Source organism: Lithobates pipiens, unplaced genomic scaffold (genome assembly GCF_037356315.1).
Source record: "Lithobates pipiens isolate NorthernLeopardFrog02 unplaced genomic scaffold, aLitPip1_a1.2 Scaffold_17, whole genome shotgun sequence".
In the NCBI taxonomy this organism is placed as follows: Eukaryota; Metazoa; Chordata; class Amphibia; order Anura; family Ranidae; genus Lithobates; species Lithobates pipiens.
The window spans coordinates 6,204,603-6,230,404 of NW_027507755.1; the positions used below are offsets into that span (position 1 = coordinate 6,204,603).

The 25,802-nt window shown below is 42.3% G+C and overlaps 1 protein-coding gene across 2 annotated transcripts in view; it reads left to right on the forward strand.

Moving 5' to 3' along the window:
• MRE11 (MRE11 double strand break repair nuclease) overlaps nucleotides 1-25,802 on the forward strand; it is a 594,456-nt gene that overhangs the window by 415,721 nt on the left and 152,933 nt on the right. For both annotated transcript variants that reach the window (XM_077484966.1, XM_077484967.1), the window contains exons 17-18: nucleotides 20,196-20,260; nucleotides 24,801-24,868. In XM_077484966.1, coding sequence (XP_077341092.1) covers nucleotides 20,196-20,260; nucleotides 24,801-24,868 — 133 coding nt within the window. The remainder of the gene's footprint in view (nucleotides 1-20,195; nucleotides 20,261-24,800; nucleotides 24,869-25,802) is intronic.

Consider the following 25,802-nt stretch of genomic DNA (forward strand, 5'->3'; position numbering starts at 1 on the left):
GCTAAAGCACAGAAAAGGGCGTGGCGCATAGATAATCAGGCTCACACCTGAAAAAGCTTAAAGATACTCTGGAAAACAGACAGTGTCTATCAGAGCAGCTGAAGCAAGGCTGCCACAGGACGCAGAAGCGCTGGTGCACGTGAGGGGTTTACACAGTGCATTTACAGTACAGGAAAAAACGTATTGCTTAGCATTAGATAATTCTATGCTACCACTGTTCTTCCTACTATTGTTCAAATAAATAGTACAGTTCTTAGATTACCTTTGCTTTTTGTGCTTTGCACTATGGCTTCAAGGCTTACTACTAAGGCACTAAAACCACCCCCAGGCGCTGGAAACTCCAGACATGCCTCCACTATGTCATCCTCTCCAGACATACCCAACATGTCAAGCCAGGGTGAGTCATTGGAAGCAATTGGTGGTGCAACTGCTTCTCACACTTCAGCTCATGTATACGTGACTGAAGATGCATTTTCCTCTGCCCTGTAGGCTTAGAAGGAAGATTAGCGGCTTTAATTGCATCCTCCATTAAAGGGGATAAGAAGCATGCTAGATCCCCCTCTCCCACTCCAAACCCCTTACCCGGGGAACAGTGGGGACAGGATGAGGTATTACTCCTCTGCAGAGGAAACAACAGTTGAAGTTTCCGCTTCACAATCTGAAGTACAAATCCTTACGGACATGGTTCGCTCCACTTTCTTGCTACCCCTAACAGAGTCAGCTGAAAGTCTGGTTTCTCCTTTGGGTTCCTTGAAACCTTCACTACTAGTGCATGCGTTTCCAGTCCACACATTACTAGAGAAGCTTATTTATACCGAATGGGATCATCCGGATAAGCATTTTCTACCTCCAAAGAGATTCTCAGATTCTCCGAGGCACCCTCTGAGATATATTATAGGCAGAATCCTTGCCTTTCTACAATTGGTCGTAGAGGTGAAGTTGGCCCTTAGTACTATTAAGGGCCAAGTCTCAGCCTTATCGGTTTTATTTCAAAGACCACTTGCTGCGCATTGTTTAGTCCAGGGTTTTATGCAAGGGGTGATACAGATTAATCCGCCAGTTAAATCACCTTTAACCCCTTGGGACTTGAATTTAGTTTTGTCAGTGTTTCAAAAAACGTAATTTGAACCATTACAGCATGTTCCCTTAGTCCTTCTGACTAGGAAGCTGATATTTTTGGTTGCTATATCCGCAGCAAGGAGGGTTTCAGAATTGTCTGCTCTTTATTGTAAAGAGCCATATTTGATTATTCATGAGGACAGAGTGGTGTTACGTCCAGGCTATTTGCCAAAAGTTGTTTCAGGCTTTCATCTGAATGAAGATATTGTCCTGCCATCGTTTTTCTCAAAACCATGTTCCAGGGAAGAAAAGTCACTACATTGTCTTGATGTAGTGAGAGCAGTGAAAATCTATTTAAAGAAAACTGCTCAGATTCGTAAGACTGATGTCTTATTTATTCTGCCAGAGGGTCCTAAAAAAGGACAGGCAGCTTTGAAATCCACTGTTAAGTTGATTCAGAAAGTTATAATTCAAACTTTATTTACTTTATTTAATTAAGGGGTAAGATTCCCACTATTCAAGTTAAGGCGCACTCTACCAGAGCAGTTAGTGCTTCTTGGGCAGTGCGTCACCAGGCCTCCTTTGCTCAGATCTACAAGGCCGCAACTTGGTCTTCGGTCCATACATTCACAAAATTTTACCAAGTGGATGTAAGAAGGAATGAGGATATCACCTTCAGGCGCAGTGTGTTGCAGGCAGCAGTATAAGCCCTCAAGGTCTGGGGGTGCCCTATGGGTCTTCCCTCAAGTAGAATTGCTATGGGATTTCCCAATAAGTAACTACTTAAGGCTCTGTGTCTATGATGTATGATAAAGAAAATATGATTTTTATAACCGCTTACCTGTAAAATCCTTTTCTTGGGGTACATCATAGGGCACAGAGGTCCCACCCCTCTTCTTTTATGGGGTTTACGTATATTTCTTATATTGCTTGGCTACAAAAACTGAGATATTCCTGAAAGGAGGAGGGGTTATATAGGGGAGTCAACTTCCTGTATTGGGTGTGCCTGTGTCAACACCTGAAGGTAGCTATAACCAACTAAGTAAGTACTTAAGGCTTTGTATCCTATGATGTACTCCAAGAAAAGGATTTTACAGGTAAGCTGTTATAAAAATCCTATTTTTCATAGCACTGATTGCTGTAAAAATGCCAATGGTCCCATAAACGTGTCAAAATTGTCCGACGTGTTTGCGATAATGTCGCACTCCTGATAAAAATCGCAGATCGTCGCCATTACTAGTAAAAAAAATAATAATAAAAATGCCATAAAACTATGCCCTATTTTGTAGACGCTGTAACTTTTGCGCAAACCAATCAATATACGTTTATTTAGAGTTTTTTTTTTTTTTTTTTTTTTACCAAAAACGTGGAAGAATACATATTGGCCTAAACTGAGGAAAAACTTTTTTTATATATATTTTTGGGGTATATTTATTATAGCAAAAAGTAAAAAATGTTGAGTTTTTTTTTTTTAATTGTCGCTCTATTTGTTGTTTATAGTGCAAAAAATAAAAACCGCAGAGGTGATCAAATACCTCCCAAAGTACCTGCTCCCCATTCACACCTGAGACCTTGTAACACTAACGAGTCACATGACACCAGGGAGGGCCCAATTTGAACATTTTCTCTTAGGTCTGGTTCACACTGAGGCAGCACGACTTACAGCGTGACTTCCTCAGGTGACCTGGACACGACAGCTGCGGCGACTTGCAAAACAACTTCTGTATAGAGATCAATGCAAGTCGCCTCAAGTCACCCCCAAAGTTGTACAGGAACCTTTTTCTAAGTCGGAGTGACTTGTGTCGCTCCGATTAGAACGGTTCCATTAGACATAATGGGACACTACTTGTCAGGCAGCTAAGTCGCCTGACAAGTCGTCCCAGTGTGAACCGACCCTTAGGGCTGTACTCGCGTTTGTTGCCAGTGGTTTAGACAATAATGGCTGTGTGTTGAGTTATTTTGAGGGGACAGCAAATATACACTCTTAAACAAGTTGTACACTTAGTACTTTATATTGTAGCAAAGTGTCAATTCTTCAGTGTTGTCACATGAAAAGTTATAAATTATTTACAAAAATGTGAGGGGTACACTCACTTTTGTGAGATACTGTATGTTTGCTTACTAACATAAGCATGTTTGTATAAACGTATATTCTGTAAACACATTTATATTTGCATTAAGCTGTATACATATTTGCTTATTTATATTAAACTGCATTCATAAATGCATGAACGGAAAAAAGACTTATATACCTGCATGTTTGCATACCCAGGTACCTACATAAAGGCATACCTGGGTGCCGGCATAGATACAGGGTTGTATAGCGGTAGACCATTTTTTTTTTAAGGCCTACATCCTTGGGCAACTGCGTTTTAGGTTTTGGCTAATATAGGCGCTACATTATTTACCTGTTAGACCAGCTAAATGACTCCAGAAGGGAGAGGCGGCCAGTTGAGGCAGGTACACCACCCTCAGGTCCAGTGATCTGGAGATGTTCAGGTCTCCCGTTGGACCAGTGGCATCTGGTGTATCTGAGCCACTGTGATGTTTGGAATTGCAGTGATTCTTGACACATTAGAAGGTCATTAGGAGAGCTTAGCAGAACTGCATTGGACTAAGGCCGCATCACCCTAAACACGCCTGATCTCAGCTGAAGCCTGGTCAGTATTTGGATGGGAAACTGTCCGGTAATACCAGGTGCTGTAAGCTTTCCCCTCCTAAGTGAGGGAGGCATCAGAGGCTGCTGAGTTTTGAGAGTATCTCAGGCCAGAAAACCTGGTAGGTCAAGTACAACTCTGGGGACTGTCTGGGTCTGCCACAGACAGTCTTTTGCCTTGCCTTGTCTCTTGGAGCAGAAATTGTGGGCTTATTATTGTAAAACACTCGAACGGTAGCAGTTCCAAAACTAGATGGGGACATGAGGTCTATCTTAAGAGCTCAAGCCGCTGGGCTTCATTCTGTTTCAGATAGGCTGTTCAGTGATGACCTCTCTGCAAGAGGTAGTTTTCGGGGTCCATAGTCATGAATAAGACATATCTTCATGTGCCCTTTTTATCTAGGCTTATCAAAGATTTCCTGTGTATGTAGACATTTCGGTTAGAAAGAAGCTGCGAAAAGGTGAACAGAGAGTGGGTCTCCCTGTAGACTTGCAAGCGGGTATAGGGCCTGATGGTGTCTACGTTCGGGGCAGTCCCATTCGCTCAGTTCCATACAAGACCCCTTCAAAGGGAGATCTTGTTAAAATGGGACAAATGTTCAGAGTCTCTAGACCAGCCATTCTCAACCAGGGTTCCTCCAGAGGTTACTAGGGGTTCCTTGAGCTGTGCCTGTTGAACCACCTATTTGATGATGCTACAGAGTTCAAGGTTCAGCACCACTTAGCAAAGCCAGCAGCATGACAACAAATATTATCTTTTTAGCTGTGTTTAAGGGTGGCATTCTAAACACCACTTTAAGGGGGGCATGCTTCCTATTGACCACTAATATAAGGAGTATTGTTCCTATTGAGTCCTTATGATTTGGTTTTAGTAAGAGTTCCTTGAGACATGAAAATTATTTTTGGGGTTCCTCTAGGGTTAAAAGGTTGAGAAAGCCTGCTCTAGACAGTGAGATTTGAGTCAATGAACCAAAGTGTCCCTGATCTGGTGGCTTTGTTCCCCCGGCTCTTCAACGGGGAAAATCCACCACCAATGTCAGTCTGGGTGGGAAGGAGTCCTAGGCCTGAGCTTGGCTCAGGGTCACTGGACACTTGGCTCAGGGTCACTGGACGCTGGAGGAATCCAGGCTACCCATCAACATCTTGGTACTCTGGGCGATCAGACTGTCTAGATCATTGGATGGATCGATTTTAGGGGCTCCTTGATATGAATTGGACAATTCCACTGCGGTGGCCTATGTCATCCACTAGGGAGGAACAAGGAGTGTGTTAGCCGGCCTGGAAGTAGCCGGAATTCTACGGTGGGCAGAGCGTTTCATCCCGGCCATCTCTGCCGTTCACAATCCGGGGGTGGACAACTGGCAGGCAAATTACCTCAGTCATCAAGTACTGGACCAAGGGGAGTCATCCCTCCATCAGGAGGTATTTCAACAGATCTGTCTATGCTGGGGATCTCCAAAAGTAGATCTGATGGCATCCCGAATCAACGGGAAGGTGCAGAGGTTTGTGGCCAGGTCTCAGGACCCTCTGGCGGACAGATGCTCTGGTCACTCCGTGGGGCCAGTATCGTCTGATCTACACCTTTCCTCCTCTCAAGCTTCTGCCATGGCTGTTGCACAGGATTGAGGCTGAAGGAATTCTGATCATTCTTGTGGCAGACGCCCCCTGGTGGCTGCCTCTCAATGAGGGTATGCTAGCCCATGGGCCGATCTTCCACACTGCTTTACTGACGTCGGCTTTAACGGCTTGGCTATTGAAAGCCAGGTGTTGAAAGATATGGGCTGATCTGCGTCGGTGATTCCAATGCTGCTTAGAAAGCTAGAAAGTCTACTTCCAGGAAGGTATATTATCGGAAATAGAAAGCATACATTTCATGGTGTGAGTCAATGGGGTTTCACCCACGTTCCTTTTCGGTGACTTGGATTTTGACTTTTCTGAGCACTGTCAAGGACCAGGTGTTGGCCTTGGCAGTTTTCTTTCAACACTCCCTGGCTTCGCATTCCCTGATGCGTACCTTCATTCAGGGAGTGTGATGTGGTTTCACCGGTGCGACCGCCCCTGCCACCGTGGAACTTGAATCTTGTATTTTCGGTTCTACAGAAGCCTGTGTTTGAAAATATTCAAGAAATTCCCCTGCTCACGCTATCACAGAAAGTGGCCTTCTTGGTGGCTATTACTTCTGCTCGCAGGGTGTCAGAGTTGGGGGCGTTATCCTGTCACACGCCCTACTTGGTGATTCATAGTCCTTGTCCTTTTTTCCTTCCAAAGGTTGTCTCTGATTTCCATTTAAATTAAGACATCGTATTGCCTTCTCTGTGTCCCAGGCCGCAACATCTGAGGCAATTTGCCTTGCACACCTTAGATGTGGTATGGTCTGTCAGGGTGTATTTGGTGGCCACTGAGTCTCTTCGAAAGTCAGACTCCCTTTTCATGATCACGGATGGACAATAGAAGGGGCTATCTTCCTTGGTGACCATTTCTAGATGGATCAGGCAGACGGTGACTCAATCCTATTCTATCAAGAGTCGGGCTCCTCCCTTCCCGGTGAAGGCGCACACGACTCGGGAGCTCAGTGCCTCCTCTGCCTTCCATCATTGGGCATCAGTAACGCAAGTTTGCAAGGCGGCCACCTGGTTGTCGGTGCACACTTTCACAAAATTTTACAAGGTGGATGTGCTGGCATCTGCGGATGCTTCTTTTGGCCGCCAAGGGTCTGAGGTTTAGAGGGTTTTTTCCCTCGTGAAGGTTTTTTTTTCGCTGGGCAGGTGGGCTCCAGGTTGTCTGGTTGGCCTTGTCTTTTGTTGGCTGCCCCATCCCTTATGTTTGGTACTGCTTTGGAACATCCCTATGGTTCTGAATAAAGAAGGCTGTGTTTGTCAATGAACGAATGAGAAAATAGGATTTTTGATATACCATAAAATCCGAGTTCATTGACAGACACAGCACCCGCCCCTTTGTGGAGTTTTTAATACTTCTGATACTGTTTGTTACATAACTGAAGGCCTATAGCAGTGAGGAGGGTGTATATCACCTTAGGACTGTCCATGGGCGTAGCCAAGTCTTTTTTCTGCCTAGTGTCCTACTCCTGTAGGGGGCGATATAACCCTATGGTTCTGAATAAAAAAGGCTGTGTCTGTCAATGAACTGTGTCTGTCAATTTTATGGTAAGTCAAAAATCCTAAGCCCAGCATACACTGCAAAATAGGGCTGAGTTGCTATGGGCTCATGGATGCAGAGGTAAGGCCACTCTTTCCCATCAGAGATGGTAGCGGTTCCTGATGGGGGTGTTTTACATTTGTTTTTGTTTTGTTTTTTATAACCATGTACTTTATTCCCAGCCCATTGTGTGCTGTGTACTTGTGGCCGAGACAATCCTTGCAGCTCCAAATCTCCTAAGCATTGTGACTGTCCAAAGCACATTGTTCACCTAGCCAGCTGTATTCACAGTGCAGGAAAGATGGCTTCCAGGAGACCAAGGAATGTTCTTGACAATGAAGAACTGATCTGGCTTGTAGGTGAGCCTTCTGCAATTTAAGATACAAGGGATCCTACTTATAGGGCAAAGCCGCATGAAAGTGCATTGACGTATCTGCAAAAACACTAGAGAAACTCAGACTGCTCTTCACTGTGTTGATAAAGAACATCACACTGCTGTAGAAAGCCTTAGGAAAACTTCAACACTGACAAAAACACAAAAAAAGCAAGAACAAGACTGTTCACAGTTCAATAGAGATGGCTTCCAGAGACAGAGGAATTTTGTTGACAATGAAGAACTGATCCGGTTTGTACGTGAGCCTTTGCAGTTAGGATACAAGGGACCGTACTCATAAAGCCAACGTCGCAAAACATCAAAGCCTCTTGAAAGTGCATTGAAATCTCATCAAGTCGCAATGCAAAGTCACACAACTTTGAGGTCGCAACAGTGTGAACCGAGCCTTGTTTTTCAAAAACACTTACGTTTTTGGAAATGGCTATATCTACAAAATAATGCCCAAGCAGTTTATTAAAAGGATCACATCACAGCATAAAGTAGCAATGTCGTGGAGCCACACACGACCCCTTCCTCAGGCATCTGACGTCACATTCTTGAGGAAGGGGGTCCTGCTTGGCTCCAAAACACTGCTACTTTATAGACATTGTTTTTAAGATCCTTGGTGGAATGGTCACATATCTTCAAATCTGTCTAAGAGGAGCCCCCTTAGGGATTTGCACAATGTTGGGCTTAGCCAAGTAGTCCATATTAACAAAGTTAAACCAACATTAGAGGAGCACCCTGAGGCCTCATTCACATAGCCAAATTGGCCATGGTGTGGAAAGTATACTGCAGATATCTGTAGCTGTGACCAAGGAGTTTTCAAACAGCCACAGCTGGGAACATATATCCGTGCATCAAGTGGTTAGGGACAGATAATCACCTCTGGAAGCCTGCGCGTTGTACAGGCTTCCTGGCCACAGATGTTCACCTGGGCTCTCGGCTGCAGATATTTGCCTTATAATTAGTGCACCATTTCTGATTTGGCCTTGTGAATGAAGCCCAAGATGAGGGTTTTTTGGCCTTATACACTGAGGTGTTCGCTCTTAGGCAGGACTTTTACAAGTTTAAAATCACTGTTGTGGATTTGTCCAAAAGTGGAATTTTTAGCTTTAATACTGCCTGTTTTAAATGCTAAGCTTTTGGTGAGAGTTTATATTACACCTATTAAAAGCCTTCAGGGGATAAGGAGTATACAGCTGTTACTTAAATTGGAGCCCCCCCCCCCCCCCCTTCGGTGCGACATTTGGAGGATGAGCCTGTACCAGTTTTTGACAGGTACCTGTCCCCACTGCTGGGAGGTCGTGCCACGTTCACTCAGAATTTCGACCTTCCCCCACCATTCGGAAAGGGCAGCTGGATTTGCGCATGCATTCGTTGTCCCTTTTGTACGAATAGCAGCGGCAGCACCCGAGAGCCGATGGAAACATCGACTGGGTTGCCGACATTGCTGGATTCCAGGACAGGTACATGTCCTAATATTAATAGTCAGCAGTTACAGTATGCATTTTTTTGCTGGGGGGGGGGGATGGGCGGTTTTTTATTTCTCCCTGCCAAAATAAACAATCACAGATTGTACATGTTGTGCTTTGCTTCTGCTCCTAATTACTCTGCTTCCGTAGTCTCTGGATGTACTTGAGCGAATGTGGCTCAGCAAGTAAGGGTTAACTCTGAAAGATATCAAGTACTTACTTGGGAAGTGCATATTCTGCAAAAAAATAAGAGAAAGTTAGACTGCTCTGCACTGTGTTAAAAAAGAACAACATCACACTGCTGTACAAAGCCTTAGGAAAATTGCAGCACTGATAAAAAATGGAAGAATAAGACTCCTAATCAAAGCGACTCCTTCATGCCCCATCAGTAATAACTGCTTATCAGAATTAACAGTCAAATATTTTTTACCATAATTTTATTGGAACTAATTTTGGTGGCCATATATCCTGAAAACATTTTTTTTTTAAATTAATAAGTTAATAGGAAGTGAAGCAAAGTGTCTGGAGAAGTCTTGTTGGAGGGCCCAAACCGAGAGAGGGCTGCACATACTGTTGGAATATGGTCAGATCATATAGCATTGGTCAAGACAAACAGCAGAATATGGGAAGCCAAAGAGCATACCTAAAGGTTGCAACAGCTGGCCCAGGATTGAATATTGTTGGCCCTAGCCAGGGGTCGTCACAGGATTTAGACAAAAACCATGACGCATAACTTTTCTAAATCTTTTCCCAAAGGAACTCACAATTTGGTGATCCTACTAGATTCATAGAAAAATATTAGCACCAATTATGGAAGAAGGCAATCAACTAGCTGTTCTGTCTTTGTATTGTGACCAGATGCAAGGGCAACCAGAAGAAACTCATGTGAACAGCGGAGGAGGCCCCAAGACATATAAGGGGATTGATCGCTTTTATATTTGTAGCAGCGAAAATCTCCATAGCCCGATCTTGGAGGACATCTACAATCCCAATTGAATTGGTGAAAGCCAAATTATTGTAGATTATGGTCACTCGACGTCTTTCAGCAATTCTGAACAACAAACTCAAATTGAGAAAACACGGGAACTCCTGAGTCAACTATTTAAAGCGGAGTTCCACCCAAAAGTTGAACTTCCGCTTTATGCACCCCTCGTCCCCTTACATGCCACATTTGGCATATCATTATTTTGGAGGGGAGTGGGTACCCTCTTTTGAGAGGAACTTCCTGTCTCACTTTCTTCTTCCTTCTCTCGGCTACGTGGGCGACTCCGCCTCTCCCCCAGACGGCCCCTTCCGCCCTGCAATCTTCTGGGACACATCACAGGTCCCAGAAGATTGCCAGGCCAATAGCAGAGTGCAGCGTGACTTGCGCATGCGCAGTGCGCGCCCGGCAGTGAAGCTGTAAACTGTCACGAACGGGTGCCCACAGTTGCTATGTCTGTGCCGCGGAGAGGAGCAAGGCCCTGGCCGCCCACATCGCTGGACTGTGGGACAGGTGTCTGTTTATTAAAAGTCAGCAGCTACACATATTGTAGCTGTTGACTTTTAATAAACTAAAAAAATGGATGGAACGCCGCTTTAACGGGATGAATAACAGATTCTGATAATGCGCTCCTGGATTGGACAGGCAATACTACTTTTCTTTTTGTTCTTCGTTGCTTTTTGATTTCTTTCCCACTAGGTTGACATGTTGCCTAAAGAAGTGCTCAGGAATTTTAGCCTAAGACCCTGGGTCCACTTACTCTCACAGGTGGGTACGCTGGCAGACCAAATCTTTGCACAAATGAAGTGCCCCGAGTTGTGTACTCACATATACTGCTCCAAAGGAAGGGATCCCATTGCAGACTATGTGGCGGCGCAACAACCCCTTTCTACTCAGACAACACTAAAGTTGATAACATATTATGCCCCGTACACACGAGCGGACTTTTCGACATCCAAACTCCGACGGACTGAGTCCGGCGGACTATCCGATCGTGTGTGGGCTGCAACGGACTTTAGCGAAGCTAAAGTCTGACGGACTTTAGAAATGAAGCATGCTTTAAATTTTCCCGACGGAACTCCGCCGGACCCGGTCCCCTTTGAAAAATCCGCTCGTGTGTGTGCTACTCCGACGGACTAAAACCGACGCTAGGGCAGCTATTGGCTACTGTCTAGGAACTTCCTACGTCGAATCCAGTCGTACGTCATCACGTTCGACTCCGTCGGAGTTTGGTGTGATGGTGTGTGGTCAAGTCCGTTCGGTCGAAAAGTCCGCCAGAACTCCGTCGGAACTCCGGCGGAACTCCGGCGGAACTCCTTTGGAGGTCTGTCAGACTTAATCCCTCTCGTGTGTACGGGGCATTAGAATGCTGCAACCTAGGTTTTTTTTGGAGTCCTATGGGTGCTATCATAATATTGTTAGATTTTGCGAATGTTATGAAGTATTTTCTCAACATTATTTCTATGACTGTTCTTAGATGTATGGCCAGAGCTTTGTCCTTATTTTTTCTGAAATATAAACAATAAAAATGACTGCAAAAGAAAAACCCATGCAAACACAGAATGAAGATGCACACTCCATGCTGATATTGCCTTTGGTGGAATGTGAATTCAGGATTTTGAGGAGGCAAAATGCTGACTGCCCAGTCATGTTGCTTTGACCAAATTAGAGTTGTACTCTCTTCTGAAGACCATGATTAAAATAAAATAATATGGTAGCCATACTAAGGACATTTGTTGACAACTTTAGCATCTACAATTTTCTAAATCTATACCACACATACAGATACTGTTAGTAAACTACAGTCTACTTTAGTCCATGGAAGGCAATTGGTCTCCTCAAATACAAGGGAGCCATGGCAAAGTCTCTGCTGGAAATGGGAACAATGTTTGAAGATCCAGAGGCAGAACCATCCACTTGAACACTGGAAATTGTTGATAGAAAATGAACAACACATGTGGTTTATTTATCTCAGTTTTATATATTTCAGCAACTTATTTATTAAGCATTGGAGGAGTTTATAAACAACCCCGAACATTTTGTTGTTTTCCTGCAAATTTATGTGCTTTTCATTCTGCACTTAGGTATACAGATTGAAACTGTATTTTTTTTTATAAAGTCTTACTTCTGTACAAATTTGCTGTCATCATATTACATGACTGCATTTAATACAACATTCTAAAGCTGCTTTGTAAGTAGAAAACTAGATAAAGTAAGCTTGTGTCTTCCTAATAAATGCATAGCCATCCTGTCAAGTCACTTTTCATTAAAACACTATGTTCTTTTTGCTGAGAATGATACATAATAACTAGGAGGCTTCTAAGGACAGAATATCATAGGAATCCATTGTTAAGTGTATGGGTCGCCCTTTACATAGTGTTTACAATACATTGTAGCACTAATTGATGAATTGGAACAAGGGAATAAAAAACAGTCAATCGTTAAAAATCACGAATCAGCCTGAGGGCAAAAAACATCTTGTTCTAAGATGAAGACACATGGGCTGAGATGATGACATTACTTGAAACAGGGATCTGCCACCTATCAAACGCAGCATCTGCAAAATCTTCCTGAGAACAACCAGCCTCAGAATAGGAAACATAAGGCAAAATGCAGAGCAATGTAAGCATCACAATCCACTTTATTGAGGATAAAAGCAGAATCCATTTACATGTAAAAACAGCAGCATCCAGCCTTGTATGAGGACACGATCACTGGCTAACAGAAAGTCACAGATAGGTAGGTGAAGATGAGAACCAGGATCCATACACAGTGGCTGCCAGCAGAGAACACTGGTCAGGACACAGGCACAGGAGGAACATTGAAACCCTTGCACACACCTATGTGACAATGTGTAATAATCTTACTCTATGTTGGTGTTGCTGCTGAGATCTCTGAGCGAACCCCCTGCTCAAATGCACTAAATTGATACCACTTCAATTGATCCAACACCACACTTCTATATTTCATATGCATTTAAAATGAAATACAGTTCTTAACTGTAAATAATAAAACGATAAATAATAAATGAAATAATACGTGATAACTTCCACCAATTGTTCAATTTCCTATTACAGATCACCAGACACCTCCTTCTGTCATATACACCATGTGTGACTTAACCTGTCACCACTAGCAGCTCACCTCCTACTTTGACCTATGGGTGATAGGTCTCTTGCGACTGTTCCTGAGACAAGGCTAACAAGGGGTAAACATGTTTCCAGACAAAATAGTCCCTTTCTCAAGCCTTCATAGATGGCAAAAATAAACCTTACAAGGGTCATAGCCCTCCTTTACTATATTCAAATGAAAGAAAGAAAAAAGTGTTGCTTTTAGTTCTACTTTAATTTTTGCTGCAGTGTCCCTTCCATACTGCTAAAAGGTGCTTTGGGCCAACTGTTTAGGCTTGAGAAGGGCAGATTACATTTGGATCCACCCATCCGACCAATGTGTTTCCAGTTTAAAGTGTTGGCCTGGCATAGTAGAACAGCTCCAGTCTTCTTACTAAAATCCCAGCAGCTTCAGCTGTGAGCCTGCGAGTGAGCTGTTTGGCTATGCCAGGCTAGTACTGTGCCACACCACCTGCCACCAACCAAGGGAATACTGGCTGCCAATGTATAAAGAGTCATTTATCACTGACCATATCTGTACACAGCGTGCAGTTCCACTAACAACTTTTGGTAAGGCTGGCCATACATGGTACATATTTCTTTCCTGCAACCACGATTCCCCCATCAACGCAGACCGTGCTGACAGGGAAATCACCCCCGGCAGAATACAGTGAATATTGCTAGTGGCTATAGTCAATACAATATTCTCCTAAAGTAGAACTATATATATATATATATATATATATATATATATATATATATATATATATATATATATATATACATACATACAGCAAAAGTTCTTGAGTTGATTCTAAATGTGGTATTTGCATTTGGAATCTATTGCTGTGAATCTACATCATATGTTCAAAGGAGCTGTCCATGCAAGTGAAGCAGGCCATTGTATGGCTTCAAAAAAGACACAAATCCATCAGAGATAGCAGCAACATGAGGCGTGACCATATCAACAATTTGGTACATTCTGAGGACAAAAGAACAAACTGGTGAGCTCAGCAACATAAAAAGGCCTGGGTGTCCATGGAAGACAACAGTGGTGGATGATCGCAGGATCTTCTCTGTGGTAAAGAAAAAAACATTCACAACATCCAGGCAAGTGAAGGATACTCTCCAGGAGGTGGGCATATCATTGTCAAAGTCTACAATCAAGAGAAGACTTCAGGAGAGCAAATACAGAGGGTTCGCCACAAGGTGCAAACCATTCAAAAGCCTAAAGAATAGAAAAGTCAGATTAGACTTTGTCAAAAAAAATCTAAAAATCAGTTCTGGAAAAGCATTCTTTGGATGGATGAAACTAAGATTAATGTGTACCAGAAAAGAAGAAAAAATTGTGTGAAGGCAGTGTGATGACATTGGTATGCATGGCTTCCAGTGGCACTGGGTCATTGGTGTTTATTGATGATGTGAATTCTGTAGTGTTTAGAGATATATGGTCAGCCTATATTCAGCCAAATACAGCAAAGTTGATTGGACGATGCTTCACAGTACAAATGAACAATGATCCAAAACACACTGCAAAAGTAACCCAGGAGCTTTTGAAGGAAAAGAAGTGGAATATTCTGCAATGGCCGAGTTAATTACCTGATCTCAACCCAACTGAGCATGCATTTCACTTGCTGAAGGCAGAAAGACCCACAAACACAGAACAACTGAAGACGGCTGCAGTTAGAGCCTGGCAGAGTATCAGAAAGGAGGAAATCCAGTCTTTGGTAATGTCCATGGGTTCCAGACTTCAGGCAGTCGTTGCCTGTAAAGGATTATCAACAAAATATTAAAAATGAAAATTTTATTTATGATTATATTCATTTGTCTAATTTAATCTCGAGCCCCCAAAAAGTGGGGGGGGGGGGGACTGTGTATAGAAAATGGTTCCAGTTCCTAAAATTTCAACTTGATATTTTTGTTCAACCCCTTGAAGTAAAGTTGAAAGTCTGCCCATTTATTTGGATTCATTCATTTTAATTTTATTCTGGTGGCATACAGAGCCAAGAGTATATTGTAAGCAAAATTGTTCTAAATGAGGCTAATGCTGGCTTTTAATATGGACCACTGTACTGTGGAAGTACTTTTTATGGTATACATTTACAAAAATGCTTCCAGCTGTTCATGTTATATAAGCCATTGTGCTTGTATAATCCGGAATACTTTTTCTAATAAGTTGGTGCCCTGAATTAATTTGTCATCATCAAGATAAGTTGGCTTCCTGCCTTAATCTGTTATTATTCAGTCATAGAAAATCTTGCATTTAAGCACACTGAATGAATTCCCCTTCGGATAGTTCGGCTGAACACTCTGCTTAATTGGTTCATTAGCTGCAGACCTACTTCCTACCTCTTGTTGATTAATAATGGTGTTGAACGCACTGTCATGCTATTTCCCAAGAGATAATAGCTCCGCTATTATTCTTCAGAGACTCACTTGCAGAAATTGCATTAGTAATCAATGCATATATGATGACTGCAGATCTGTCACAAAGCTAAACAGAAGTGTGACTAGGCTCTGATAGAAGCAGCTGTTCTCCGTGTATTTCTAGGTTTGGGGAAACTAAGTTAAATACTTTTTGGGAGGATGCTGGGAGGACTCTTTGTTCCTTGTCCGCTTGGCCTACAGCCACAAGGGACATCAGGAGACTAATAAAAGGACTGGTCACTACTGTCACATTGCGAGCTTATCAGTCCACTTATGATGGTAGTAAATTGGAAAATAAATTACAAATGAAAGACCCCCCTCTACACATGCACACACACGGTCAAATACAACCGGTAAAATAAGTATTGAACATGTCACCCCTTTTCTAGGTAAATATATTTCTAAATGTGCTATTGAAATTAAATTTTCACAACATGTCAGTAACAATCCATACATACAAAGAAACCAAAACAAATAAGTTGAGAAATTAAGTTGTGTAATAAAATGCAATGTCACAGGGAAAAATTATTGAACACATGAAGAAAGGGAAATGCAAAAAGACATGGAAAGCCAAGACACCAGCTGAAATATATCCGTTCACATTTCTCTGCTGTGGCTCCAGTGGGAATTTGCACAGGAGCCCTGTGCATCTTTTGGTCCTGAAATTGGACCTGAAACAGTGAACCAGGATGCATCGGACCCCTGCTGGGAGCCTCATGTGGCGATAGTGTGAACCCAGCCTGAAAGATGCATCTCTTCTGTAATTTCACGACAGGCTATAAGTCAATTATCTAGGATCAGGGGTATACATAACGTTTACACCATTCAAATGTTTTACATCGGCTGAGCGTCTCCACCTCAATGTGCTGAAAGGTCTTCTGTAGATATCCGTGGGTTTTACACCTTTGTTCACAAGAAACTTCATCACCACGCACTGTTCCATGCATGCACTTAACACTGTTGTCTGCCATCTTGATTAAAGGTCTCTGGACACACTTGTAAATAAGTAAATAAAGTCGCGCTACGGACTACCCACCCTGTGAGTGGCTAAAATAAGTGAAAATGGAAGCAAGTGAAAAAATGAAAATGTAAAAAATAATAAAGGGTTAGAGCTGCCTTTACCTGAAACCTCCACCCCCTAAAATGGGGGGGGGGGGGGGGGGGATATTAAATTTAAAGGATATAAATAATAGGCTGTGGCGCTAAACCCCAAATGATATACCTGGCATGTTATAGCCTATCTGTGAAAAAGTATATAATATAACTCTAGTTAGTGATCTATGTGCAAACCATATAGTACAAAATTGTAACTCAGTGCTGAAATATTATTTAAGCATTATAAAATAAAATTGGTATGTGCAAATACTTGCTGGCACTGATGCCAAAATCATTGTGCATGGGAAAAAACTTTCAAGGACACATCCTAGGATCACTAAAAGTGTCCCATATAGTAATGTCTTAGGTAGCAGCAACACAAAATAAAGTGACTAGTGCAGAAAGTGCCAATCTTCAATGCAGAGAAAACACTCGTCCCCGGTGCGCCACTCAGTGCTGTGGTAATGAGAATGCTCTCACCAGAACTTGTACCCCTGTGGGGTTGGATGGGCTTTCATGAGCCACTGTGCTGCTATCTGGATTCTGCTGCTGGTGCGCTGGGGAGATGTTCGCTCTTCGATTTATATTAGCTCCGTTGGTATGTGCATTAGAGGGAAAAACACATCCATGGTGTAGTACGTTTAAACAGTTGTTTTATTTAATTAAATGTAAAAAACTACTCACATTTACATGTTAAAAAGTTTGCTTTATATGTAAACAACCTCCGCCGGCCGCTTCTGGCTGTAGGAAAGGCGCACGTAACGTAGCCACGCCCTACGCGTTTTGTCAGTGACGTCTTCTGGAGCGGCCATATTGGTGCACCTTCCGGATTAAATAGGGTGCAGTGCGCCATTTTAGATAAGGGAATGCCCTTCTATAGATGAACCGTGTTTTTTTTGGTAATATGGTGCGGAGTGAACTATCCGCCTGCAAGATAGGCCAATTACTTTGAATTTAATATGAATGCAATTCGTGTCCCTTTGCCTTCCTCGGGAACATCACTAGGTGTGAAAAAAGTAACAACACATATATATGATAAAAGTAAACATTTGTATTTTTTATTTTTATTTTTATTTTACTTACATGGAATGTCTGCATATTTGTATATTAACTTCCACTGAAGTTTTCACTACGGCAGCGATAGGATGTTGATAGTGGATGTCAATAGTGGTGTGTCAGTCGCTGGCTTATTTACATATAAAAAAAATGGGTTGCAGTGCTCCACGTTTATATAAAATAACGAATAGATGTATGGGACATGGTACCATAAAGATCGGTTCGCCCTCCGGTTCGATACACGTCCAGTAGGATGAATGTGTGACACAAATGCTAGGGGAGGAGGGATCGGACCATAACATAAGGGATTCCCTTATCTAAAATGGTGCCGCTCGACTCGCTCAAGCGCAGTGGAGCACTGCACCCTATTTAAACCGGAAGGTGCACCAATATGGCCGCTCCAGAAGACGTCACTCTGACGAAACACGTAGGGCGTGGCTACGTTACGTGCACCTTTCCTACAGCCAGAAGCAGCCGTCGGAGGTTGTTTAAATATAAAGCAAACTTTTTAACTTGTAAATGTGAGTCGTTTTTTACATTTATTTAAATAAAACAACTGTTTAAACGTACTACACCATGGATGTGTTTTTCCCTCTAATGCACATACCAACGGAGCTAATATAAATCGAAGAGTGAACATCTCCCCAGCGCACCAGCAGCAGAATCCAGATAGCAGCACAGTGGCTCATACTGTGAAAGCCCATCCAACCCCACAGGGGTACAAGTTCTGGTGAGAGCATTCACATTACCACAGCACTGAGTGGCGCACCGGGGACGAGTGTTTTCTCTGCATTGAAGATTGGCACTTTCTGCACTAGTCACTTTATTTTGTGTTACTGCTACCTAAGACATTACTATATGGGACACTTTTAGTGATCCTAGGATGCGTCCTTGAAAGTTTTTTCCATGCACAATGATTTTGGCATTAATTACTTTTGTATGAATTCCTGAATGAATTTTGGTGCTATTGTCATATGTAATTTATATTAATTTGACACAGCAGTGTCAGCATGTATTTGCACATACCAATTTTATTTTATAATGCTTAAATAATATTTCAGCACTGAGTTACAATTTTGTACTATATGGTTTGCACATAGATCACTAACTAGAGTTATATTATATACTTTTTCACAGATAGGCTATAACATGCCAGGTATATCATTTGGGGTTTAGCGCCACAGCCTATTATTTATATCCTCTGGACACACTTGCCACTTACTACTGCGTGTAGTACTGGCATGCAAGTATCCTGTTTTATACCTATAAAATTAAAAGTCCCGGTTTGACTTGAACGCTGCTTGTACTGCAGTGATAGCAGCAGTCTTTCAGGGCCATTTCACAGCAACTGCCCTTCTGCATAGTAACCACTGGAGGTTGCTCCCTCGGCACTGCCGCAATTCACAGAGCATTTTTTTGTATTTTTTTAATTGAATACAAGTCCTTCGCTGATTGGAGGAGGTGGGGGTTGCAATATCACCACCCCTTCTTTCCATCTTGTTTAATCAGAGACTAATTAAAAAAAATACGAGGTGTTCTGTAAATGGTGGCAGTGCTGGTGTCAGTGCTGAATGGTGGTTACTATGTGGAAGGGTCAAGCGGATGGCTCTGTACCTGGAGGATTGCAGCAATCACTGTAGTATCAGTAACTACTACAATGATTTGCAGCTTACACAGATATTGGGTCAGGTATGAGGTATGCATATATTACATTGTGCCATACTGTAAAAATGTTAATTGTAAAAAAATTTAATACCTAAACTTCACCCTATTCACCCTACTATTGAATGCTTGTACATGAACTCAACAAATCTGTTCCTAATTCGAATGCATGCTTATTTTTAATTTCATAAAAATCCAGACACTGATTTGCCGTGAATGCATTCTGAGATTAAGTGCTCATATGTATTTATAAATCAAATTAGTGTGTTACTCTGTCATGGCAACACGTCATATGATTGGAGCTGTATTAGTCATTGTTTTTCCTTGTGGTGCGTTATAAATACTTCTAATCAGCATCTACTAAGCTTATTGTATCTTTATTTTGCCTTCACTAAAAGAGAAGCATGGAGTTTTTTTTTTTAAGAATCATCCTTGCCTACAGTAGGTGGATGCTGCACCTGTCCCCCGCGGCTCTAACACTGGGAACTGAGTGATCAAACACCACGATCACTTGGTTCTCAGAGCTCCATGTGCAGAGAGTTGATGACTCTTCAGCCCGCTGTCTGCTGAGCATGGGTCACAGGAGTGCAGAATGAACTGCACTGCTGTGATCTACAGAAAAATTATAGCCAAGCTTTGAGCTTTGACTGTACTTCTCCTCCAATGGTTCCTATACACATTTATGTGTCTTTTAGTAAATTGGCCCCATTATGTCCAGAGAAATCCACCCGTTTGGCACTGTCTGGACCTGTTCATAAGTTGCTTAGGCCCCCAGCTGTGCATTGTGGGGTTCAGGCAGGGGTTGCACATTGGAGGCACTTATAGGTGGGCTCTAGGTCACACTGCAGGGGTGCATGACACACCATAAATTTGGAACATGGTTATGTTTTTGTTATATTATCTGCTTTTCTTTTCTTTTTTTGAGAGAGATTTTCTCTTAGAATATTTATTTCCAACTGCACACAACGTCCATGAAATTCCAATTCCTGGTTAAATACAAGATGTACATACTTGTAATTGATGTATTCCATACCATAGCAACATACTGTACGTGTCTCTGCATTTTTCCATTATGGCAAGGTTAGTTGGTTTTGAACTAGAAGCATTATTCTAAATGGCTTATTATGTTTCTCTACATTTTTAGCCTTTAAAGCCTCATCATCAAGACAGTCTACATCAAGAAGTGTTCCAGCAAAGAATTATTCAGAGGTAGGTCACTGCCATGTTTTCTTCAGGCGGGAAATGTAATGAATCAAATGAAGCTTTCCTCTTTAACATCATTAGAGTAATTAGCCTAATGTTTTAATTTCTTAGTACTGCAGATATGATGCAAGTGAATAGAAGGCCACATGAGAACCAAATTTGCATAGATGTCCAATTTAATAACCATAGTATGATGATTCAGTGCATTAAAGTAGTTATTAAACCTAATGGGATGGTGTTTGGTATTCTAAATCTCTGTGACAATTGTCATAAATATATAAAAAGAAATGAACAAAGTGGATTATGGGACTTTAAATGAGGCATGGATATGTGTTTGAAATGGTCTAGGATACCTAAAATTTGATTAATTGTCACTGTCCCTGCCGGGAAAATCTGTATACCCATAGAAAGTTGCTAATCAATCCAATAAATTAAATACAAATACTAAATAGTAGGTATATATAATGTATCATAATATATAATACATGGGTCATGCAACAAGAAGCATAATTGTAGTAATAATCATGTTGACATATTTAATGTATATAATGGATAGACATAATTTGTACAAGTTCAGTGGATATACAGAGCAGGTGAACATGGTTATCCTAATAAATATAACTATAAAGGAATAAAAGAAATTCATGATTGTAGCAAACTTGACTTAGCATCCCTGAGTATGGACTCTACGCGTTTCATGGCAATTTCAGCCAATCATCAGGAGTGGGATGCATCAAAAATCGCTAAATAAAGAGATGAAATAAATAAGTAGATAGGTCAGTCACAGTCTCAAATGAAAAATCATTGCTTTCAAAAAGAGAACAGGTGTTGAAAGTGGATGCATAACCTTTGGCCACGTTCAGATGAATAACCCAACAGACCCAAAAAGGGAATAGGATGGTGTCACTGAATGAGCCGTCTCCCCCGAGGTTGAGGCGGGGACACATCCCCTTCACCCTAAGCCATAGCTCTCCAAGGTACATGGAGGAATGAAGAAGGGGCAGTGGGAAACAGCGGCCAACGGGAGAAGCGAACAGCCACATCACAATGCCAGGGTATGGCAAGTGAATAGAAGGCCACATGAGAACCAAATTTGCATAGATGTCCAATTTAATAAACATAGTATGATGATTCAGTGCATTAAAGTAGTTATTAAACCTAATGGGATGATGTTTGGTATTCTAAATCTCTGTGACAATTGTCATAAATATATGTTAATAATTTACCTTTTTTTTTTTTTTTTTACTTTGTGCTAATATCATGCAGCCTCTTTGCAGACACTTCCTGTATATGTATATGTGTGTATATATATATATATATATATATATATATATATATATATTCCAGGAATGGCTGCATGACAATTCTCTTAGCATTTTACCTGTTGGTGACAACAGTGGACCATGTCTGCGTAATGTGTGCTGTAACAGACACTTGTAGCTGCCAATATGTCAAGAAGATGACATGCAAGCGCAGAATTGAGGGACAGGGACAGAACATTGTCTCTCTTTAGCAGGAAGTGCCTGAAGGTATTATTTTAACCACTCGCCATCAAATTATGTACGTCAGATGCAGACATCACCCCAGTACTGTTTTTCAGACCTAACAGTTGACTCTCTTGTAATAGCAACCGGATTGGCTAACTAGCCACTCAGTTGCTATTACAAGCAGCAGGTGGGGGTTTTGCACCGCCTTCCACAGCTCTCTCAGGCTCTCCTGTCCCACCGGAAGACCCGGGCTACAACCAGCACATCCGCTGGATAGTTGGCTCTCTGCTATGGTAACGCAGAAGCGACATCATGTCTGGTTTACCAGCACCATAGCAGCACCATAGCAGTTGAAGATTAAACAGAGGCAAAGATGGCAGCTTCCTTGGCTGAAAACGATAGGGGAGTTTACTTCCACTTTAACAAGATTCTAGCTCTAACTTGAGACTTTTACTTGATTACATGCCTAAGAACGAAATTATAGGATATTGTCCAGATGGCACCGATGTCCTGTTATTCTACACAAAATCGATCCAGCCATTCTTCATACCTGTTGGATTTGTTTACATGCCCCTGCCTCCATGGCTCACCTTTTGCAAGATACTGCAACTGTACAGTACACTAGTGGGCGGCAAAATTCCAAATGTGTCACAAATCAGAGTGTTATGCATGTTGCTGGGGTCCTTTAAACAAATCAAAAAAAGTCTATTGAGGCACTTCCTTACAGCTGCACGCTCAGTGATTGCCACACATTGGTGAAACCCAGAACCTCCCTTGCTTGCTGAATGGGCTTGGAAAATGGATAACATTGACTATATGGAATGCATGAACGCCTTGAACGACAATAATACTGAATCCTATAATCTCATGTGGACTGCCAATGGCATAACTAGAACCCTCAAGGCCCCGATGCAAGAAACCACGATGAGCCCTTCTGACCCCCGGACAGGCTCTTTTCTCTGAGCCCAGTGGTGGAACACTAGGGCCCGGTCGCAAGTGGGTCACTTCCCCTCTTCTCCCTCCCACAGGCATTCAGTGGCTGCAGGAGGAAAATGGAGAGATCGGTTCCTCTATGTCGGTGTTGCTCAATCTTTTTTCAGTCAGGGCACCCTTGAAGTATACCCCTAGGTGAATGGGCTGCACTGCAACCAGGCTGCAACTGTGTGCACTGCATGCAGTTGCAGCATAGTGATGATGCATTTAAGAGGTTAAAACAGGCGATCAGGAGGCAACATATTGCCTCTTTATCATCTGAGCATGGATCACTTTTCAGAGGAACAGTATTTTTTTTTGGTACTATGAACAAGCAAATTTTTTTTAAAAAAAATCGGTTCTGATTGTACACATATAGGGGGTCAGGATTAAAAGTGCATACATAAAATGTGCATACATACACACACATATATAACACATATATATAAAGACACACACACATAATACACACACATATACTTTATATATATATATATATATATATATATATATATATATATATATAAATGTACATATGCATGCACATATAAACCAGTGGCGGCTGGTGCTCAAATTTTTTAGGGGGGGCACAAGCAAACTGAAAAATTCAGAGGAAAAAACATCAATTGCAGCCACTGTGCCCATCAATTGCAGCCACTGTGCCCATCAAATGCCACCACTGTGCCATCAAATGCCACCACTGTGCCATCAAATGCCGCTACTGTGCCCATCAAACGCTGCCAGTGTGCCCATTAAACACTGCCAGTGCTATGCGTGAATCTATCCACTGGTCATAGAGGGGGTGGTTGGAGAGAGGGGGCGGTGCCTGTGTGCCTTTATAGACGCACCGCCACTGATAAACACATGCACATACATGCACACTCACATACATACATATGCATACATACATGCACACACACGCATACATACACACACACACACACACACACACACACACACACACACACACACACACACACACACACACACACACACACATATAAACACATACATACAGTAGATAGATAGTCTTATAAAAAAAGACGGGCACTGCACTGTAGGGGGAGACAAAGAGCACAACACACTGTGCTATCATTTTAGGTTAAAGCGGAGGTCCACCCTAAAGTGGACCTTCCGCTCATTGGAACCCTCCCCCCCCTCCGGTGCCACAATTGGCACCTTTCAGGGGGGAGGGGGTGCAGATACCTGTACAGTACAGGTATCTGCACCCACTTCCGGGATAGCTCTCTGCGGAAAGGGGCGTAGATTACGCCCCTTTCCGCAAGTGCCCCGCTGCCTGCTGGGAAACACACAGATCCCAGAGGCAGCGGGGACCGTCCTTATTGCGCAGCGCAACTCGCACATGCGCAGTAGGGAACCGGGAAATGAAGCCGAAAGGCTCCATTTCCTGATTCCCATACCCAAGATGGCGGCGGCAGGACCCGAGAGACGATCTAGAGATCGGCTTCGGGTGCCGACATCGCGGGCGCGCTGGACAGGTAAGTGTCACTATTTTAAAAGTCAGCAGCTGCAGTATTTGTAGCTGCTGGCTTTTAAAAACTCCAGCTTTAACATGACAGCTCCCTGCACAGTGCCGGTTACAGTTCGGCTGACGACCGGGGAGCTCCTCTCAGCCGCCCCTGCTGTTCCTCCTATCAAAGAGTACAGGGGGCCGCCACTGCTTTCAGCCCTATACATGGTACTATATTGAACCCCTTACTAAGTGCCTGATTTTCTACTATGAATATGCTTGCTATTGTTATGACCGAGCTTTAGATTTGACAATGCATTAATCTCTCTTGTGTGTTGTGCTATGTATACATTATCAGTGAATATGTGACCTTGTATTCTTTATTGTATTAAAGAATATAAGCTTTGACAGACCTTTGTTCTGATACTGTATGATTGGATACCGTCTCGTTATTACGATTTTGTATTCTTTTGTAAACCTTGAGAAAATAATATATAAAAAGAGATTAAACATAAAAAAAATTTTTTAAGTGCTAAGTTTTTTATTTTAATCGGTGTCCCGAGTTGAGAAATATCCCATCAACAACTGCCCAAATAATAATATCCCTTTTTTCCAGGAAATTGAAGACAATGATTCGGATCTTGAAGAAGTTTCCTTCACACCCTCTTCTCAGAAGGATAAAAGGTAAATGTCCTGAATGGCTAAAATTTGTCGGAATCTCCACTTAAAGGTTACGAAAAACGAAGTTGTGTTTTCATAGAAAATTTCATAGAAAACTTTCTAATCCATGTTGGAAAACAAATGGAAGGATTTGGTTAGCAGAGATTTTTTCTTTAATTAAACTTGAACAAATTACTGTATATATCATCTTTAAAAGTAAAATCATTTAAATGCCAAGTTTATTTTTAGGAACATGTAAAATGTTCCTAAGCAGTTAACCTCCTTAACCCCTGAGTCTCTCACGTGACAGTGGCCAGGAGATCCTCTTTGAACACCAAATAGTTCTTCAGGCAGCAGACACTGTCATTGTGTCAGAGGGATTATCTGATAGAAGTTATGATGAATCAGCTGAGCTGAGACCATGATGCGATCTGTTAATTGGAAATGGGGTACTTCAGCTTGAAGTTATTTAAAGGAGCTCTTGATCACAGCATATACCGTATTTATCGGCATATAACACACTCCCCAAGTTTAGAAGGGAAGTTTAAGAAAAAAAACTTACATTAAAATGCCCATCAATGCAGCCTTATCAGTGTCAGTCTGCAGCCTTATCCATCATTGCAGCCTAGCCCAGTGTCCATCTACAGCCTTGTCCATCATTATAGCCTTGCCCAATGCCTTTGCAGCCTTGCCAGTCTCTTTGCATAATTTCCCTGTTTTAAATTTGGCACCGATGGAGAGGAGCGAGCGGAGCCAGGATGCAGAAAGCCGAGCGTACTTCGGCTTTACTCGGCTCCTCTCCCAGTCCCACCCACCTCCACTGATTGCGAGAGGAGCGAGTGCCGCTGACATACAGAAAGCCGTGTGTACTTCGGCTTGTCTCGGCTCTGCTCACAGTCAGGGGCAGGACTGCGAGAGGAGCCGAGACTAGCCGAAGTACATTCGGCTTTCTGTATGT